This window comes from Aphelocoma coerulescens, chromosome 6, assembly GCF_041296385.1.
Source record: "Aphelocoma coerulescens isolate FSJ_1873_10779 chromosome 6, UR_Acoe_1.0, whole genome shotgun sequence".
In the NCBI taxonomy this organism is placed as follows: Eukaryota; Metazoa; Chordata; class Aves; order Passeriformes; family Corvidae; genus Aphelocoma; species Aphelocoma coerulescens.
The window spans coordinates 5,509,482-5,531,725 of record NC_091020.1 but is presented as its reverse complement, the minus strand read 5'-3'; the positions used below and the strand labels follow the sequence as shown (position 1 = coordinate 5,531,725).

Genomic DNA, 22,244 nt, shown 5'->3' with positions numbered 1-22,244 from the left:
CAGGGCTCAGAAAGGACTAGAAACAAGAGACAATTCAGAATTCCACAAGATATGTAGGTTTGTCAGATGAATAAGATCTGAGCAATGGTAGCCCCCTCAGCAAAGATTTCTCTCTAACATGCCAAATCAATCTGTTTCCGTTACATGAATTATGCTAAATGATTACACTAAAAAAGTGCTCTTGGATGGACTAATATATCCCTTAGCAAAAGGCTGCCAGTGGTAAGTCCATTTCTCAAACTGGAGTAGATGAAAGTACTAACTACAACCTCAACATCTGCTCAAGCCTCTTCAGTCTCAACCGACCCTCTGTACTATCTGAGCTGCAAGTAAAACAGATCATCTTTAAAAAAGATACAGAATAAGCCTGTCCATCACAAACTCATGCCTCATTGAAAAATGTACACTGTAAGGCACAGCCTGCTTCTCAAAGTACAGGTACCACTGCTGTCATCCTTCCCACACATTCCCACCCAGGACTTAACAATTGTTAAGTGCAAATCTCTGTTTTAGCAGCTATTCCTCCCAGACACTCAGCCAATGGAAATAAAACCGCCCTAGCCATGACTCCTCTATCCATCACTTTTGTTCCTGCTTTTAATTATCAGGTTTCAGATGCCCCGAACACGCATCCACCCACCCTCAGTCATTCAGAAACCAATAATGTTCAAGTGAATGATCAGTGCCAGCTGACGTGGAACTAAGGAGCCCATTAAGGCCCTCACCGTGCAAATCAGCCTTCATGTCACAAATCACTAATTTCATTCTGCTTTGGGAGGCTAAGAGCCTTCATTACCAAGTAGGCTCTCCAAGCAAAGTGGAATTAAACACACACACACACACACACCCCTGCCCCTCGAAGAACACTAGTTCAGGTCTAGCTTCTGAACAAATTAAATTATTTTTATGCTAAAATTCTTGTATGTGGAATGCATTGTTCCATCGAGGAAGGTTTCGCAACCAAGTTCTGTGAAAGGCAATACAAAATATTCCCCTCTAAGACATCAAATGAGGAAGTTATTCAGATCAATACTTTCCCTTTGCACATTTTTTCATAATATGCAGCTTTGACAGCCTCTGCTGCCCAGTGAAATGGGAGAGACTCAACACAACTCTGTCATCTGCTAACAGACAGAGATAAAACTGGCACAAAGACAAACATGAGAGCCTTAACATCTATGAAAATGGAACAAAATCTTATGTATGAAACTTGGTTTTCTTCATGTCTTGACACTGAACCATGCCATAAATCAAATCCCTCCTGATGGGAGAGAAATTTCTAAAAGTCCTTGCAAGGAGTTTCAAAGATGAACTGAGACTTCTCCTGGAGTTTCAGTGCTGCTGGATAGTTGTTTATTAAGTCTTATCAGAGGAACAGAGCCACTAGCGTGACCCAGGTACAGCATACAGCACAGGAAGCAGGAGTGGAGGCTCTCTATCAAGATTTATACAGCCTTTTAAAGATAATTTAACCAATAGTTACTAAAAACGTATATTATTTTCACTTTCCTACCAATTATTCAGTAACATGGGCAGGAACTGCAGAATTCTCTATCCAATTATCCCAAACTACTTTTACTACAGAACATGGAGTAGTAGAAGAAGGTTTAGAGAACAACAACAACCCTCCATTTTGATATTTTTTATTCTTATCTATTTACTACTTATCTATTATTCTTATCTATTTACTACCCAAAACCTCTGAATTTTTCACCGTCTGACAATCTTACATAGTAGTCTATCACCTAAGTCACACCACTGTATTTTCTAGGTCTTGTCTGATCGTTGGTAATTTTTTCCAAGGTTTGAAGCCATACCAGTGTTGTTCAGGGGGGTAAGAACCCTTAAAAACAGGCAGAGAAATATTCTTGGCACTCTGGGGTTCCTACAATGTCCAAATCGAATCTTCCCCTGGTAGCCAGAGCTTATTCTCTTTGTATCCATTATGAATACGTAACACAGATTTTCTCCAGTCTTGTGCAACAACATTTTACATCAATATAAACAGCTATGCCATCCTTCCCTTCTCTTCCCTCTGGTTCTCTGTTCCCTGGGCCAATTAGGACTAACACATTTGGTGTTTTTCTCATAGGTCACATTTTCTAATGCTTTGGTTATTGTAGCTGAAATATATCAGAGTGCACTTGCTTAAATGACTAGGAAATTTTGGAGGTTCTCACTGCTCATTTTGGGACGTAAAATCCCACTTCTCTTATTTTTAACAAAGGTCCCTATGAAGCTGAGTAACTGCAACCAATTGTAACTCAGTAAAATCTTGCTTGGTTGCATGGGCTGAAATTGGTCTTTCAGACATCTCCGGTATTATCTGACTTGAACAGTAAGTGAACAGCAAGAACTAATGAATCTAAACACAAATTAACCATAAGCAGCCTAAGTTTAATCAGTAACTGGCACTGATACAAATATTTTTATCCCATGTCAATATATTTTAAAAAGTTTTCTTACTACAACAGAACAGAATACAGGGACTTTTTTTTTTATGAAAGAGAAAAACACACATTATAAATACTTGCTAGAAAAGCACTAAGAATTACAGGGGAGCACAGGCTAAAGAGGACACAGCAGCATCACATTCCTAAAAATAAAGGCAACTAGACTGTTGTAAGTATCAGTAGGCACAGATAGCAAGCCTTATGAAATAAGCCTTCCCTTCAACTGAGAGCTGAGCCTCCACTGCAAGTACTACATTGAGTGCTGGGCACTGCACTTCCCAAAGGAAGGGCACAGCTGGAGAGCAGGATCGCAACAAGCATCAGCATGACATGAAAAAGCAAAACAAACCCAAACTTTAAGTATACAGGAAACAAGGAGAAGATCATCCATCCTTGATGGACATGAAGTGCTTTAAGATGCCATAAGGAGATGTGTGGAGTGGATTTAAGGAAGAACTCTCTAAAGGGAATGGAGTGGGATTGACTGCTTGGAGGCACTCTCCAGTTGCCAGCTGTGGATGTTTCTAAGAACAGATCAGACAAATGCTGGGAATTATTGAAGTTAATCCTGACTTGCACAGGAGACAGTTCGGTATCACTAGACTTCACATTTGATTGCTGTATTTATCTTAGGTCAGCTGAAAATCAGAATCTATGTATTAGTTACCCTTTTTCCAAAGAGACTGACACCCTGTGGGGATGCCAGTTTTCAGGCTTTACAAACAACAGTTCTTACACTACCTTAGTATGAGGCACGAGAAGAAACTCTGCATATGAACAATGCAAGACAAACTGTAAGGTAAGAGAAAACAGAGAAGAAATTAAGAAAGAAGGGGAAGGAAAAGAAATGAAGAGGATACAAAGAAACACCACTGTGTGAGGCAGGACAATGCATAGCTATGCCTGTGATGCAGCACCACGAGTCTTCAAAGAATACTATGCTACATCTTTGTGGTAAGCTATTCGTGTGGGCTGCTGAATGGTCCCTGACAGGAATTCCAATTGTTCCTCTTTCCTCTTACCTTCTCTTTGTGGAGGATGGTATTTTTTGGCAACCTCTGCTCAACGTTTTTTCTTCCCAGGCAGTAGATAAATCTCAGAGCTCATCAACATACCCAAGAATAAACAAAAAGGAGTGGAGATATATCACAGCCTACACCCGAACTCTGCCAGGCAGAAGCTGCCTGCCAAAGCCCCGAGCTATCTGGCAATCCCACAGGCTGATTAAGACTGAACCATTCCATCTCTAAAGAGCCAGGCTGCAGGTAATACTTGCTACTGAGCTTTCTGGAAGAGAAATATCAGGAGAAAAAGAAGCTTTTTACTGAAGAACTAAACACAACCTAAAATTTCATCTCAGTTTTACTCTGCTAGGTGAGAAATGTGAGAATTTTACATGGAGAACAGAGTCCTGCGAGTTATAAATTCAGTATGTTCTACAAATGGCATAAGGCAATTTAATATGCCATTTAATAACCCAAACATGGAAACAAAACCAACAATACAGCAGCAACACTATCAGATAGGATGATCTTTTTATTCAGGAAAAAATAACTCCCTTTCTGCAGTTAAAAGACAACCAGAGTGAGTCACCTGCTTTCTGACTTGTGAGTTCCCTATAAACTGCACAAGCAAATCAAGCACCCAGTCTGAGACTGAGGAAGCTGCAAGATGCAAGCTTTAAGGCTGTATTAACAGAATGGAACCACCAAGCGGAAAAAAAGTCTAAGTTAAGCAGACACAATTTTAGGCTTCATCTCTCTTGGGGACTGGATCCATTTCAGCAGTAAGTGATTAACTGCAAACCCCAGCACTGGTAAATTAATTCAAAATTTCCACTGATGTTGCTGTGCTTAAAATCTGGGTAAGTTCTGCTTCTGGTTCCACACTTACCAAGGTGACAAGCAGATGCTTTATTTGTTGCCCACCTGAGCAGCCAGACTGAGCTCCACACTCCCATGAGTCCAGGGCACTGGTGTGACCTCATATCACCTCAAGCTCATAACCAGGTGCTTTGCCTTTACCTTTGTTTGCTGTGCTTAGCACTCCCTCACTAAAACAGCAAATAATTATTCATGTCTGGTTTTTATTTGCTGAATGTTAAGTAAGTCTCACACTTGTTTCTTTATGCATATGGAATCCAGCTCTCCCAAACCCACAAGCATTCCAGAGTGTATTCGATAGAGCCTCCCTATGGGACCAGCCAAGGCATGCCCTGCCTCAGTGGGGATGCCAGGACTGGTTTCCCACTAGGGCAGAAGGGTCCAATTCCCACTCTGAGAACACACCAGCAACAAACACAGAGCTGACATCTGCCAACCCAATTTCCTCCATGCACAAACCACACACTGATCATAAAGAAGGCAAAAGGCAAGCAGAGGTGTGATTAATACAATATACATAGGTGGTAGAACAATGGATGCCAGCCCCCCAGCTGGCTCTGACACCAGTTACTGTGGCCAAGCCCATGCCTGCACTGCAAGACTACACAGTCAGGCAGTGAGCTTCAGTGTCGGTGCACTAATGAGAATACTCCCCTCGTGTGCTGGCCATGACCCCAACAGAGGAACCCCAGAAGGCTGCAGTAAGGGATGAGATTGCTGGCATGGGGCCCTCAGCTGCTCTGGGTGCAGGGGCTGGCTGAGGCAGGCATCAAGTGACAAAGCTGTTCTCAGGGACACACAGCTGTAGTATCCCCACGCTGCCAACAGCCTCACTCCGGATACTTTCCAGCAGCTCTTTATCCCTCAACATGGATATGCTCTGCTGTATCCTAACATGGAAGTTACGACTCCTTCTTTGGGTGAATTTAGCACTTTCACAGACTCCAGGAGATTTCAAAGGCTAATCACGTGAGCCCATATGATCATTTCTCATGTGCTATTTCATGCTCAACCACGTTCAGGAAAAAGTAAGGCTTCTACTTTCCTAAAGAATTCTGTCCAACTTGCTAAATAATTAGGTTTCCCTCTATTTTCTATAATTTTATGCAGACTACTTCATGAAGACCAGTATCACAAGGCACTTGGAGTAACAAACTAATTTTAAATTAATATTACTGCTCCAATTTCCTTATAACTGAAGTACCTGGTATAGCCATTACCTTGGAGACACTGTTGCTGTTTGCTAGGCTACACTGGAAGCATGCAGCAAAACAGCAATTTCAACCCAATCCATGCACTACAGGTGCACAGCACTCCCCTGCACCACAGTTCACTTCACTACTCATATACACCGATTTTGTTGATAATATAATGGACTCCTTTGTCTCTATTTTAAGAACAGGCTAATGGAGCCTTCTTTTTATTGCAGTATTTCTGCCTTATCTCTTGAACCCCATCTTTTCACTATCACATATTTCACTTGTCTCACATTCTGGTCAGCGAGGGGAAGGAGGAGAGAAGTGTGCACAGAGGCTCACAGAAGGAAAGGACCTCAGGAGATCAGCTGGTCCAACCTGCTGTCCCAGGCTTTCTCAGGAAATTAGGCAGCATCAGTTTTGTCAACCTCTACAGAATCTTTTCAGGTAAACAGGACTCACAAATACCATCTTCCACTTGTCAGGCTCAGTGGAGAATTTTGGAGAATTTTTTTTTTTAATTCTCCAAATAATTTTTTTCCAAGGTTTCTTTTTCTGTGAGTCAGTTCCCTGTTACCACTGTCTCCTTATGTCCACGTCCCTTCATCAACTGCATTCCAACCCTGAGCACACTTTCAAGGAAAGAACCTGGTGTGATTCAAGTTGGCAAGCAATGTTAATTAAAAAAAACCCCAAACCAAAGGCAGGAAGCTGTCATTAAAAGCAGAACCCAAACTCAAATATACCCACGGAATACTAAGGAATTCTAAAAACAGAAACCAAAAGAACTCAGGGATGCAGTAAAGAAGCAATTAATCCCAAACCTTTTCCACTGTCACATTACTTTATCAGCAAGGACATGCATGACAAGAGGACCAGATCTGACACTGTTACACCAACGTCAAAGCACAGAATGACACAGACACCAGCACTGCTACCCTACTCCTGTGCCAACAGGACTGAGATCACAGTCTAACACGTACAATTATTAAGTTTTTGAAGTCCAGTGACATTCTGAACGCATTTGTGATGTACCTTGTAGCTTTTCTGCACCATACTAAAAAAATCTATCCTACCAGATAAACGATTCCACAGTGACAATGGCAACTGGGAAATTTCAGCTAAGCCATGGACCTTACAGATGACTGTGATCAGTGGTAAAGGGAAATATGGCTGGATCTAGCCTGAGCAATGAAGATCTCTGAGGCAGAACTGCACCAGCACTAACAGGGCGACAGGGCTGATTGCAGCATCAGAACTACAGCCTGAGCTCTTAGCACTGCTGAGAGCCTGCAGTCTCCATTCCCAGGCTTGCCTTGTTCATACTCCAGTGAGCCATGTGGCAGGATGCATATTTTAATGGAGTATCTATGATTTGTAACACTTTTACTGTGCTTCCCAGTTTTGGTTCCAGTAATTCAGTCCTTCCCTTTTAACAGTAATATTCACTCAATTTCTCTGGGAATATAATTTATATTAGACAGTAAGCACCAAATGGAAAGGAAGGAATACACATCACTTTTTCTTGCTCTAAGAAAAAAAAAAACCCTCAGCAAAGATTTTAATGTTCCAGAAAAAATATTGTTATGTGCTTTAGTTTCCAATGAGCCACTAAACCAGAGATATCAAATAATTCTGCAAATTTGTGTCTTCCTGAAAGAGGGGGGTAATTTTGTGAACAATTAAAAGCATAATCATATGTGACACTTGCTATTAATTTAATCCCTACACTAGGAAGAATTGACATTTAAAGTAGTATCTAAGTCAAAATTGTTTATGCCATCCATTTCTGTCAAAGCATATTGACTCCTGCATGTGACCCAATAATCTCAGCACTAGGAGATTTCTATGGAAAGCCATGTAGCAATCTGCTGCTGAGGAGCTCTTAACTCACAGCTTTGCACGATGTCTAAGGCTGTGTACTTTGGGCAGAAAACAGCACAGATTTTCCAGGATGGATAACTGCACATGGATCTTGCAATGGACACAGTATGCAGCTGACACCACCACTGCTGTCTCTCTATCGGTATTTCTGAAATCAGTTATTACTTCTGTCTGCATGTACCCATAAAGGTTTTCCTTTTTTAAACAAAACACAACACAACATCCTTTCCATTAGCTGACACTTCATAAACTGGAAACCTAAGGCAGGCTAAAGAAAATTCCATTTTTAACTGGAAAAGATGGGTCATACAGGTCATTCCTGTGCTGAATGTAAACAATGAGGCATAAACACAGCAGACAACAGTGCAAGTATTACAGACTAGTAGCTGTATGCAGTGTAGCAAGCAGCTTCCTTTTTTAAGTTTAGAACACACTATTGCTTTGTTTGACCCATCAATTTCCCATTCCTGTTTTAACCTTAATAGATAAAATTAAGCAACAAACACTGACATCAGACATGTCTTGACATGGCCCTGGATAACACTCTTTCAACAGCAGGTTGGACCAGCTGATCTCCTGAGGTCCTTTCCTTCTGTGAGCCTCTGTGCACACTTCTTTCCTCCTTCCCCTCACTGACCAGAGTGTGAGACAAGTGAAATATGTGATAGTGAAAAGATGGGGTTCAAGAGATAAGGCAGAAATACTGCAATAAAAAGAAGGCTCCATTAACCATAGCATTTTGATAAAAATGAAAAACAACTGAATAGTATTAATAGAATTTAAACCAATGGGGGGGGAACTAATACATGTTAACATACAGAAAGCATAGGTTTGAACACCTGAGTGCTGAGTTCCCGGTACTATTCTAAAGACCCATTTACTTGTCTGTAGAGTCACCAGGGTGGTGCACATGAGCTGCTGCTTTGGAGAGGAAAAAATCTTCCCCACCAGACCTGTACACAAGACTGGCCTAACATAAAATGCTTTCTCACAAGCTTATTAGAGCTGCAATAAGAGAGAGCCTGCTCCTCCAGCAGATATGTAAACAACACAGGAGTTCTAACACTGTTCCTCAGAAGGGGGGCAACTGCTTTTGACATTCCTCTACTACCAGATGATTTCTGTAAAAATGGAGCACATGGACGTGAAAGGACCATTTTGGAACTGCACATAGGAGGATAAAGGGGGCACTTACTTTTCTAGTCACTGTTCATTTTGTATGTAAAAAAGAACACAGAATCGAAAGTCACAAATCTACCTGTAAAGCCTGAGCAAATGCCTGGAGCATGGGAACAGGGGCAGTAGTCAGAAGGATTTACAAGGAACCAAGAAGTTAAAACCTGTTAATCTCAAAGTGCAGAAATGTAGAAGCATAAAAGCAGGTAATTTCTCTTGTCTTTTGTTAACCAAAAAAAAAAAAATCCACCATTTCCCAACTACCCTGTGGATAGACTCTAATCCAGTGTTTAAGCAAAGGGGATCTGAAGAAGGAAGAAGAAGGGGGCCACTTGTCCTTGAGTGAAATAATATTTTCTCTGTGCTCTGACTTCCACTCCTGTGTCTGAGATGGGAAGGGTAAGAATGTGCTTTTTCCCCTCTTCTGTTGCCCTCTCCTCTACCTGAGATGTGAATACACCTCTGTTTTTAAAATCAATAAATTATCTGTATTTCTACTAACAATTTCTTCCCCCCTTGTGGAAGCATCTCAGCTCTTAAAAGCAGGTGCTTTTAATGGCAATTATGGCAACTCCAAACTCTGTTTCTTAGAGTAACACCCTGCCCATGTGTTAAGACAAAGGGATGCAACTCTCAAAGAAAACAAGAGGTAGGTTTTATTTACAGATACATTGCTGAATAGCTTTTTGCTCTGTAAAGCAACAAAGTCAGCAACACTACCGCACAGAGAACCAAAACAGTCACCTGATTTGTTGAAGATATTAAAGGCACTAAACTAATGAAACCGAGACCTTTGAGAGTTCATTACATGGTACATAAACATGAAATAGAAGCAAACTGATATGTATAGCTGTTTGCAGAAAAGAGGGATTGGCTTTCTTTATTCAGGAAGACAAACTCCCCTGGTACTAAATGGAGATTAACATTTTTTAAAATGTCAGCATGTTAAATTGAAATGTATGTGGACTGTGTCCAAAAACCGTTCAGTATAGAGCATTTTGATAAGATATCTGCAAGGTAGAGTCATAATAATCATGACTGACTCCGTGATGCTAATACTGATGTAAATTATAACAAGTATTTGTATATTATGACAAGGCTTCCCAGCTATACTGTAAAGTACATACACACATTTAGAAAATACGTATGTAGGTGAATTAAGATATGAAATGTAACCTATGTGAGATAGTGCTTTACGTTTTCCCATAATGGTACTTCAAGGTTGGTGATCCTGACTTAAGATGTTAAAAGCCAAGTAATATGGCAGGGACAAGCAGCTGTCAGAAGCTTTTACTTGCAGGTATGCACAGTTGATCGTGGCACTTAAACACTTCTAACTCACCTCTTATTTGGGTTCTACAGCACAAACAAACTTTCCCCACTAACACCTTTATGTGACTCAGGATAAAAACCTGAAAAAGGAACAGGTGTCCCACTAACCTTAACAGACAACAGGTATTTCTTCTGCACTCCTTTTTAAAGGCATCAAATGAATACATTCTTTTGCAATCACACTGCATCCAGACATATCAATCTCTGCATGACAGGACTGAAGCTGACAAGGAACTGAGAAAGGAAAGGTCCTGACCTACTTAGGTCAGAAACAACCAGAAAGTGCTGAGAGGTGTAGGACCAAGTGACTAACTACTGCTGCAAAGGTTCTGCCTCTTGTGTAGTTGGTGTAGGATAGAAAAAGATGAAGAAAAAGGTTTTTATCAGACTTCTCAATATGTATTTGCAATGGATTAGCATCACTCCTAAATTTCAGACCAACAACAATGAAGTTTAACAAGGCGGTATGAATTGTTCCTTGTCTGTTCCATGAGGGGCCCTCTTGGAGAAACAAGACTTGAGTAAATGTCTGCCCCACATTTCCCTGCTTTGTTTTCTCTAGCTTTTAAACAGAGGTTCAATTCATGCCTGCTATTGCCTGCCTCTGCTACTAACTCGCTTGGACTACAGAAGTAAAAACACATGTATCCTGAATGTGGAGAATAATTCTGTCATTAGTAAAAGCCAAGGTAGAATTTAAACTAGACACTCATAAACTGGCTGAAAGGTTTTCACCACTTGCTACCTTCCTGTCCTAGAGGTCCATGTTCTAAAAATTCCTGCTAGGTGTAAGACAATGAATTCTGCTGTGATGTCTCTTACTGAGAGAAATCAAGTGTACTGAAGAACTCACAAGCTCTGTTAAGGATGAACCCTTCACATTTCTTTAAAACAGAACGAAAAACCATGCCAAATTTGCAACCAAGAAAAGAAGTGAAAAAGGGAACCCATCCCAAGGGTATTCTGAGAAAGCCAAAACATATGAAAAAGCATTTATGCTATAGACACCTGAACGTGTAGCTAAACTGAGTTTGACTTTCCAAAGGAAATTAAGACATGCAGTAAAAAACTAGTAACTAAAGAAACAGGAATATTAGGAATTGATTGGAGATGCAGTGAGGATCTAATTGAAATAAAGGTATCTAGGCAAGACAGAAAAAAACCCCAAATGCTTTACTTCAGTTTTTAGGGGTGTTGGGGGATGGATATCCTGTACATCGTGGTGCAGGAAAATCAAGGAACAACATGCAAACCAAACTCAAAAAGCTTAACACCATAAACTCTTGAGGGAACCTATGGTCTCCATGCCAGAATCCTGAAAGAAACAGCACACAGAATACACATTCAGTAGAAAGGATTTTTAAGAGATGTTTTAAAGTGTTAAGAACAGCAATTTCAATACATATTCTCCATTTCTCACAAAATAGAAAAAAAAAAAAGTGAGTGGATTCCTCACTCACTGCTGCCATGAATATAAGAATAGTAAAAACACTTTGCATCAAGTATATTAACCTTTTGCCCTCTTCTTTGTCTCTGAAAAACCTGAACAGCTGCTCATTTGTTTATCCTCCAAAAAGAACAAAGAATTCTGTGAAACTGTGACTCGGTGACTTTGTTTCCACTGCTCTTGCTATGACTGTTAGGATGACTACTAGTACTTCAGCTACCAGTACTTATTATCATTTGAAGTCATTCCTTTCCACTGTTTATACCCTAATGGGATATTGCTAGCTGTTACTTCAATCCAGCTGTCTCATATTCTTCAACTAAAAACACCTTCATTCAGGAGCTTTTATTAAAAAAAGTTCTACCATTAATCTTACCATTCTGCAGCATATAATATGTATTGTCTCAAAAACTGTCAACCTGTTTCCTTTGACTTTTCTACATATTTCTCATGGCAGAATTGTCTTTAATTGTATTACCTAATCTAATCTATTTCTGTAGCATCAATATCCTAATTAAAATGTTATCCAAAGAATGTACAAATGTTCCTGTGCAAGATCAAGCTCATAAAATCTCTAAATATTAAAAAATGAGATGCTTAGAGTCAAAAAATGACTGAGAAAAGTGGATACGCCCTGGATCAACTACTTAGTTATTTCAAATTGACAGCTACCACAAGCAGTCCTTGCAAGTGAACAATGAAAAGCATCTTAAGGTGAGGAGCATCTGATGCTCCAGAGGGATTTCTATTACAGCTCAGCAGTGTAACACACCTGCCACTAAGTAGCTGCTCTCAAGTGTTACATTATACCTGCAGGATTGCAATGAATGGTTTATGTATCTTTGGTTAAGCCTGGACATTGAAATGCATAGCTGATAATTTGCATTAACAATAGTATTGGGCAGCATTTTATAGTTAGGAACTCTATTTTTAAAACCATTCTCTCTGTTTACATGTTTACATGTTTGAAATGCTTCCTGAGAAATTGATCTGGAGAATTTCTGCTTTTGCTGCCATTTTGAAAACTTGCCCCCGGTGAATGACTGGCCTTGTTCATTTACATTTCTCAATTATTTTTTGATCAACAATTCCTTACCCTGATTCAGCCTTGCAATCAATCCCCTGTAATCAGTGAGGTGCTGCTCTCTGGCACTATCAGCACGTTGGCCACAGAGCATTGCATTTCCTCACCTTGGCTGCTGTGGTAACAGTGTACATCTGAGTAACAATCAGATTTACAAAAGCTTCTTCCAGGAAACTGGCACTGTCTGGAATGTATCTAACTAGGATTGCAAATACATCCTGACTCAGAAAATGAATCTCTGTGCTGGCAGTCAGTATCTCTAAGGGTTGCTGGAGTAGCTAACTTTTCACCAAACCTCAAAAAAACCCTTCCATGGCTGTGGCCCAGTAATGGTATTCCTTAAGTAGAGAGCTCATATGCCCTTTCTAACAATTTTTTTGAAATCTCCTGAGCTTTCATCAGGACTTGCAAAGCAGCAGTGGAAGATGGCACTGACAGAAACCATTTTATTCCTACTGTCCACTTAGGTGTTGTGCAGTGACCCACGGTTTTATGGGTGCACAGTACATGTGCTGCACACTGGCCACTTCCTGGGCCTTGGGCCTATCACAGTCTCTTCACATCTGAGGATTTTCCCATCATGCTTCAGAAGGAAGTAGAGGGAATCATAACACCCTTCTCTGAGTGACTGTCCACATACATACACCCACCACAGACAACTCTAAGTAAACACAGCTTCCTGCAGAGCTGTGTCTGGCTCTTCATAGAAACTGACCGAAGCTTTGTTACACTCCTCAGTGCATTTCCCCATTTCCCAAAAATGAAAAACTCCAAAGAGAAATGCTCAGTCACAATCATGGAATTCAAGCCTATGAGGACTGGACATACAGAAGACTCAGATCTCACTGAGAAACAGAAGGAATTCTGTAATCTTAAAAACCCTGAGTTACTAAGGGCAACAGAGGCACATTAAATGAAGCTTATCTAGAGAAAAATGAGATGTCCTAATGAAAACACTTAGCATGCGTTCACTGACACAGGAACTGATCAGAATACCTAACAGAAGATCACCCTCAATCTGGTTTGTTTGGTTTGGACCTACATCCAAGCTCACAAACTCCTACTGCTATGGGCAACATGTTGGATGTTTCAGGGTCTCTCTTCAGTACACAAACAATTTCCTAATTGACAACTGCAATGAGGATGAGACATTTTAATCATTTTCCACATTTTAATTCCTACTTTAACTTACATACTACAATATGTTAGGACTAATATTTTTCACATTTGAATGGTTTTGGTTGGAAGGGACCTTTAAAGGCCACCTAGTCCAACCCCTCTGCAATGAGATCAGGTTGCTCAGAGCCCCCTGCAGCCTGGCCTTGAATGCTTCCAGGGATGGGGCCTCTACCACCTCTCTGGGCAACCTATGCCAGTCTTTCCCCACTCACATTGCAATATATTCCTTCCTTTTATCTAGCTAAATCTCTCCTCTTTCGGTTTAAAACCATCACCCCTTGTCCTATCACAACAGGCCCTACTGAAAAGCCTGTTCTCATTTATAACCCCCTGTAAGTATCCAAGGGCTGCAGTAAGGCCCCCACAGAGACTTCTCCAGCCTGAACAGCCCCAGCTCTCTCAGCCTTTCCTCATGGGAGAGGTGCTCCACCCCTCTGATCATTTCTGTGCCTCCTCTGGACCCACTCCAACAGCTCCCTGTCCTTCCTGTGCTGGGACCCCAGAGCTGGAGGCAGCTCTGCAGGTGGGGTCTCACCAAAGCAGAGTAAAGGGACAGACCCACCTCCCATGACCTGTTGGTCAGGCTGGGCTGTAATGGGTTTGTATTTACAAGAAAAGGAATCTGTTTCTTACCATTCTCAGCTGGAAAGTCAATGCAGAAGACAAACTCCCTCTGCAAAATCTATATTGTTATCAATGTTTAATTTCACTTTAAAACAAAATTGCTGAACATACAGATATTGAAGCTCAGTTGTTTACCCCTTGAAGTGGGATTTATGAAGATATCTGGGGAAAAGTCTGCATCTGAAAATTCTGGTTTGAATTTCAAAAATAAGCTGTTTGATTCAGTTTCCTGAACTTCAAGAAAAACATGAGGGTAAGTGCAGTGACAGTAATTGTGTAAGACTAAATGAAATCAGGTTGCTAAGTCTTCTATGTGTGAGGCTGAAAAACTTGATATGGGATTATCAGAATCACCTGGAAATACTCTCAATTCCTACATTCCACAGGTTAAAGTTGAAGAACTACAAGAAGATTTGTGTTTGTAGCTGTAAGTTAATAATAATTAAAGTGAATTAAGATCTTTACCAAACAAACATAACTACGTTAGAAGTAAAGACATTTTTATGCAATATTCTGATGTGGTACTCAGTGCAATCCTACACTTATGGAGTTATAATCACACATGTTTCACTGTAATCCAAATTTCCCAGGTCAGTTCAACCTGGATATGAGCTTAGGGACATTTATCACACACAGAGTTCTGAATGCTCCTGAAAATAGCCTGATGCCCTGCGACCCATCCCAGAAATGAGTATGAAAAGAACAAATTACAAACTTACTCGAATCATCATGACGGAGCACCTGATGTTGTGAATCGTATCATACACCTTCTTGGAAATGTCCACAAACTGGTTGTCATCAAACAGATGCACTGTGTTCTTGCTTAAGCTCTCCAATGCAATATTTACTTGACTAATAAACTCTGGAATCACTATTTAAAAAAAAACAAACAAAACAAAACAAACACCAAACAGAAACAAAATTCAGTGAGCATAAAAAGGATAGAACATGTAGCATTTTTTCTTTTTGGCAAAACACCTCATATTGCTAAAAACTTTATTTTATAGAAAGCACTACAGTAATAGTGCAATTACTTTTAAGTGAGAATACATTTGTAATTTTTATCACAGTTATAAAAATTTCCATGGTGAACACATAAGCTGTGGGGGTTATACAGTACTACAAAGAAGAAGGGAGTTTTAAAAGGGGAGCTGGGGAAGCAGTTGTCAAAATTTGCTGGCAATTTCAATAGCAATTTTACGCAAAGAATCAGGATGAATAACGTGGCCCAAAGTTGGAACTACTGCTGAACAGACTTCCACTATTTCAAAATCTGCTTTCAGTCTGAATGGAGATGTAACTACCAGAGAAGATCAATGCTTATTCTTCAACTGAAGAAGTCCCACAATTGTAACCTGAACTTACCAGGGCAGTTTACCTTGTTTGATTGAATCAAACTGTCCATTTTGAGTCAGTTTGATATTGACCTGTGCTTTACCCAGGATGGCCTGGGCATATTATTCTGATGCTCCAGGGCCTTATTCTGCAGAGTGACCTGGTCGTACTGCTCTCCCCTGACCCTTCACATCAATCTGAAGCAAAGGAAACCCAGCAGAGAATATGGAGGGAATGCAGATGGAAAATCCATCACACACAGAAGGACCTCAAACAAGCCCAGACCAAACTCATTTGCAACAACTTACTTCCTGTCACTTGGAGTCTGAGCACATAGAAGAAACAGAAAAGCAAAAGGATAAAACTCAACTTGTGTAATATTCAATATGAATAACAAATCTTGTGGTAATAAAGCTCTTTCTCAGGCAATGTGTTACACCTTTCATTCCAAATTCCACACTGTGCAATTCACAAATTCATAACACATGAAAACAAGACTACTAATACCTTAAGTGTGCAGTATGTCAGGCAAATTTTGAAGTATATAATAAATTTGTAGGCAGACAAAGCTTCAGCTGAAGACAACCAGATTTCTGAATTAGAAAACCTGGTGACTTATACTTTAAGTAGTAGGAAAGGTGCCCCAATAATGGTTTATCCCCTAACTTTAACGAGGAAACACATAACCCTTGGAGACACTTAAAATTCATTCTCAAGTTACAGTAACTTCACTGACTTTGAGCCAACAAGCCACTTAATTTGAAAAACAGGGTATTTAATATCAGTGCTTCCCTCTTCAGATTATCACTGGAATTGTCGCACCTTCTGAAAAGGTCAGTGGAAAGATTTCTTACACAGTACAGAAAAAAGACATGGTACATTTTTCATTTGCAACCAAATAAAATAATTAAGGAGAATAAGTGCCCATTTATTTAGTGCTTTTTGAAAAAAAAGAAAAAAAAAAAATCAAACGACCACTGAGTGAGAACTTTTTAGGATACACCACTTCATAATTTTTTTCCTGTTAAACAAAGATTTTGGCCCCTAGACTATCAAAATAATTCCAAGTGGAGCAATTTTGAATAGTCATTTCATATGTTTAAATAAAATTAAACCCTCAAATCTTTGTATCCTCGTATCTTGTCGCAAAAATGCTGCAAAGGAGAACATAAGAAGTTTCCAGGAGTTCAGGATTTCCAGTGGTATAGTCAAAACCGACGGGATGCTTCCCAAGCCTCCCAGCTCCTCCTCCCTTCTCAGCACATGGGACACAGTCACCTGCAGTATTAGGAAGCACTCCCTGCTCAGCAGCAGCATCTTCCGTGGCTGCCACCGTCCCACAGCCCCTGTTCCCCAGGCCAGGCCATTTCCCACTGCCCTGCCCCCTGCACTCCAGCCACGTTCCATGTGCTTATTAACAGCTTTTGCCCAGCTCCTCCTGAGGCCACGCTCCTGCCCACGGTGCATTTGTGTGTCTGAATGAGTCCGTCACTGCTGTGAAGAATTAACTCACTCGTGTGCCCTGCTGTAGTGGGACACACCACAGCTGCCCTGGGTACACAAACACCACCCCAGGGCCTTCCCCTGGCAGCATTTCAGATGGGGGCTCTGCAGCAACAGCACTTTTACACAGGCAATTAAAACACAAGACTAACTAATTCTAAAATATGTACATACCAATCTGCTAATGGAGCAAGAAAATACACTTGGGCTATCAAACAGGCCTTATTTCCTGGTCATTTCCCCTGTAAATCATAGGATAACTCCCTCAAATCCAGGACTTCTGGGATTTATTTTAGTTTTGAGCTCCCAACCAATGACTTTAAAAAAGAGCATTTTGGTGCACATATGACTTCCTTCCCATGGGTAACTGACATCCAAAATATTTCGTAGACCTCAAATAGTCAGGAAACCCTCTGAAATATTGCATCAAGTTAGATTTGAATTACACCAATAACATGCATATTTCCCGTACTTGGCTTTATTTTTCTAAGCAGCCTAAATATAGCAGAGAAGTGGATGCAACTGAAAACAGAAGGAAATGATTCATTTTTTCAGTCTTTCAAAAGCAAAATTAAACAAGTAAAATTAAAAACATCAAGTGTTAGACAACTGAGAAGTACTAAATTTTTGTGGGGACTTCTTTGTGGGGATTTTTTTTTTGTTTTATTTGTACATTTTATTTTTGTACTGTTTTGTTTCTCCTGCAACAAAATTAAGAGCAAATTTCAATATGAGCATCTGTAATTCTGCTTTCCCTGATGGGGAAGATGCAGAAAGGAGGACATTTGGAAAATACCAATATATTCATAATTGTAATGTCCAAACTCCCTAAAGGAATTAAAGATTTCGCACTACCAAAAATACATTCTTGAAATTAACCTTATTTATTTCAAAATTCATCAAGTGTTCCCTAATTCCTCTGTTTTTTTAAATAATACTATCCATCTTTTCCTGTAGGTTATGTTTTCTTAGTCTTCTAATATTTTTGCTTGATTTTGTCATCTTCAATCAAAACCAACTAATGAACCTGGTCTGTAGTTTAACAGCTGTCAGGACCCAGCTCTTCATACAGAAAATTAAACCTCACTAACCCTTTTATTACAATTAGCAACTCTGTGCTTGTTATTTTTAAAAATAAAATGATAAGGAAATCAAATTCTCAGCTTTGCAAAAGGCCACTAACAACAGGTGAGAGCAGGAGTCACTGTGCTTGTACCTTTTAATTAAGCAGTGTTAAGTGATTAACACCCCGTCAGTCACCATCAAAGCAGCTTGATGGTGAAAAAGCAACAGCCTCCAAAGCTAAGCCATCCACGTGTCCAACACACACCTAAAGAATGTCTTAACAAACACACCTGAACAGACATGACAAGTGTCCGAGAACTGACCAGAAAAAAAAAAGACCTTTTTTTTTTAATTCAAAATGTTTATGGTTTTTCACTCACAGAAAAAGGGAAGAAACTAGCAAACCCACAATTTCTCAAGAAAAAGAACTTGTGGTAAATAACCAAAGTTTCCCTTCAGTGTTTATCTGCAGATACAAACACTGTGAACAACTTACCCAATGGTGCCAGCAGACTGGGAAAAGGCTGGAGAGCTCCCACTAGAACAGACTGAAGAAGTATTCCTTCAAAGGCAGCTTTGAAATGGAAGTGAGAGCACAGCAAGTAACTGAAGCTCTCTGTGGCACAGCTTCAGAGCACAGCTACACATACTGCAACACTGCTGCAGCTTTGGGTTAACTCAGTTCCAGAGGCCTTTCAACACAGGAGAGGACTCTCTTGGGCATTCAGCCACCTGCAGACATCTTCTGTGCCCAAACAAAAGTCATTAAAAAAAAATCATTAAAAAAAAAAATTTGGGCAAGTTGGAGTGAAAAAATGGATTTCCTTCTGAAGATAATAAAATCAGCAAAAACTACTAGTCATGAATTAGGACTCTAAGAGGAGGAAAGAGCCCCATGAGAACTTCTAAAAACCCACCTGAAGACAGAAGTATGGCCAAGTAAGGCCTAAAAAACTACTGGATGAATTTCATATGAAACTAGCACGATAGCAGAGCACTGAAATAAAGCAGATGTGCAGGCAGGCAAGTTAAAAGAGGAGTGTGCAACCTAGACCTACGCCAAGGCACAGCTGGTGGCAGCACGAGAAGAGACTTGAGGCAGGAGGTGTATACCTCAAGTATTTTATTATTCCTCCAATAACCTGACCACCTAGCATGACAGTCAGTGTGATGGGTATATATAGGTTGCTTCCAGAGAATTTAAGCAGTTTTCCAGTTGCAAGAATTCAGTGGAAGCGAAGCATAAGCAAAGTATGGTTGTAAAGATTAAAAACACAGCCACCTCTTAAATGCAAGGTAATACTAAAGAAAATAAAAAAAATAGTTAATAGCCACACGGCCTACATTCAGTACTTCTTTACGTAATCTCACTCTGAGATCAAATAATGATTTGCACTTCTCATGATTAAATGCTAATCATTTGTAAATTTCTTCTAGAAAGGTATCTAAGAATTTCAGATCATTGTAAGAACATTGCCTATTCCAGTAAGTCAATTGCACTGCTAAGTATGATGTCTGTTCTTAATGCCACTTCAACCCAGAATGGTATATAAAGAATTAAAAAATAAATAAAACCCATCTAAGCTAAAGCAACTGTGCTGGTTAAAGCTCACCATGTGAAATACAAGGGATCTGCTGGCAGCAGCCTGAGTCACAGCACCCAACACGCAGTTCAGGACGGAACAGACTGTTTCAGTGACTGATGGAGACAGCTTCACTACAGGTGTTCCAAAACACATTGAATTCATAATGGAATTACTGCAAAGAAGAGTATTGTGCACCCACTGCAAAGGGTTGAGCTGAGTAACACAAACAGGTTTGGAAACTCCAATCCCTTGTGACTGTTACAAATCCACATAATGCAATCCTTCCTAATAGGAAGATCAAGCTGCTTCTGAAGCTGATTTCACAATGGTACAGACTTTTAATTCAACCCTGTATTTCTGTGACACAATGTTAAATTAGTAGCTTATTATAGCACTGTATCCAATGGCTTTCCAAGAGATATTTACACATATATACATATACCTGTACATGAGTATGAGAGAAGTAGAAGAGCTCTGTGACTATACGCATTTGATATACCCCATATATCAGCATTCACATTCAGTCACCTTATTTGGTAACAAGCTTATAGGTTACATGCAGAAAAAGGGATTAATTATTTTTGGAACTTACAACACCTGAAACAGCTCATATTCCTCCGACAGTCTCAATCCTGGGCCATTATGAGAGGCACAGTCTCAGAATCCTCCATTGTGGCCACTCCCCTCCTTGACTATTTAGAGCATAAGGATCTATAAATTATCCTAATGGAATTTAGTATTTCAAGCTAAAGTTTCTGCATAATGACAGCGTAATACAACATGAAGTAGTCCAGGCAGAGGCCTGTTGCATGTAAAAAGTTTCCTAAAAAAGCAAGCTGTAATCAGTATCTGCTTTGTTAACTCAGACCTATGCAAGCTGCAACTGTGCTGCGCAGAGGCGTTTTGCAGCTTGCAAGGCTGTCAGACTGCTGGCAGACCCACAAGCACACAGCTGAGCATGTATACACATACACAGAAGTATTTACAGAATTACCTAGCTATATACAAATGGACATCATAAATCTTTTTTATATGCATATGTTTACAGACAGATTTATACATAAACTATGCTGAACATGACAGCAGTTTTGAGGTACTAGATCTTCACAGCTAACAAGGGTAAGATTTTTAGGAGTTAACTGTCCTGAATATGAGAAAATATTGATAGCAAGTGAGACCTAATTATTGGCTGTGTGTGTTATTAATGAATGGCAAACCAGTAAATTGCTGCTTTTAATTTTGAAACAGCCCTAATTTATTCCTCCCCTAAACACACCCATGACAGTGATTCAGCTTCCTACCTGGAACACACAGCTATTCTGCTTTGCACCAGGACAGTTGAGATGTACACACCAAGTGACTGTGCTCTGTAATGTATGGGTACAGAGGATTGCTCGTGACTTTGGAATCCCTGGACTTTCCCCAACACAAGCACCCTCTCCACAGCCCCTGCACAGCCTAGCAAACGCATGGAACACTGCACCTGGGAATTTAAAGCAGTGCCTTGCATCTGAACATCACAGTTCAAGGCTTCAGTGGGATCCCTCAGAGGGATCTTCAATGGAATGGTTTTGAGGGAGTAGATGAGTTTCCCTGTAAAAGGAACTTACTAGAGGCAGGTCACAGCACTAAAAAGAGCAGAAAGATCATTTAAATCATTTACATAATCCTCCTTTTTTTTGAAGCCCTCTACCTAATATATTTTGCTGCCATGCTCAAGGACAGACTGACCATGAGATCCCAGATGAGAATGACATTTCCCCCTAGGACAGATGAGACAAATTTCAGAATTTATCTTTCATTCCTTAGCAGACAGAGTGGCCCATGTGGGCCTGTCTCGTCTCATCAGTCCCCTGCTACAGCAGGGCATTCATGAGCTGTGGAAACAACTGCTATTCCTCAGCTCAGATCACAGCCCAGAACATGCCCTTCCTTACTCTAACTGAAGTCCCCGGGTTTCTTTTAGAGGCATCTGCACTACACAGAATGGCACATAGATACACAGAAGCTAAGACCAGTAAATACCTTAAGTCTGTACCTTAAAAAAACCCCAAAACACAGCCAAAGCTCAGTCAGCAAGAGCAAAGAGACAATTAACACACCAGGTAGTGTCTACAGGCAGCTGACCTAATACTCCCAAATTAGGATTTCCCAAATGGACTGAGCAGAACACAGAAAATGCCATAAAAAGGAATTCAAGAGGAAATTGAGGTCTTTGTGGGGGGGAGTGACTTCAGATAGTCTCTTATGTATAATGAGCAGAGAGCAGCTTTTTAGTAATTTAAGCAGGGAAGAGAAGTCTTGAGAATTTAATAAAAAATAAAATTACAACCTCCCCAAACACCTCTCTGTGACCCTTGTTTGGTTGTATTGTAGAAGCATTTTGCTATAAATCACCTAAGCTAGAGAATGGTGTTCATTCACAAAAACCTTACAGCCACCCTACAAGGGAGAAAAGCAGGAAGAAACAACTGAGCACAGCAATTACCAACATACA

The 22,244-nt window shown here is 40.2% G+C and overlaps 1 protein-coding gene across 13 annotated transcripts in view; it reads right to left on the bottom strand.

The window, feature by feature from the left end:
• The window catches only part of CTNNA3 (catenin alpha 3), a 438,881-nt gene that overhangs the window by 76,094 nt on the left and 340,543 nt on the right, over nucleotides 1-22,244 (bottom strand). For 12 of the 13 annotated variants that reach the window (XM_069019044.1, XM_069019041.1, XM_069019045.1 and 9 more), the window contains one exon: nucleotides 14,978-15,129. In XM_069019044.1, the coding sequence (XP_068875145.1) occupies nucleotides 14,978-15,129 (152 nt within the window). Of the gene's footprint in view, nucleotides 1-14,977; nucleotides 15,130-18,694; nucleotides 18,907-22,244 lie in introns of those variants that run through there. The other variant, XM_069019052.1, reaches the window with a different exon arrangement.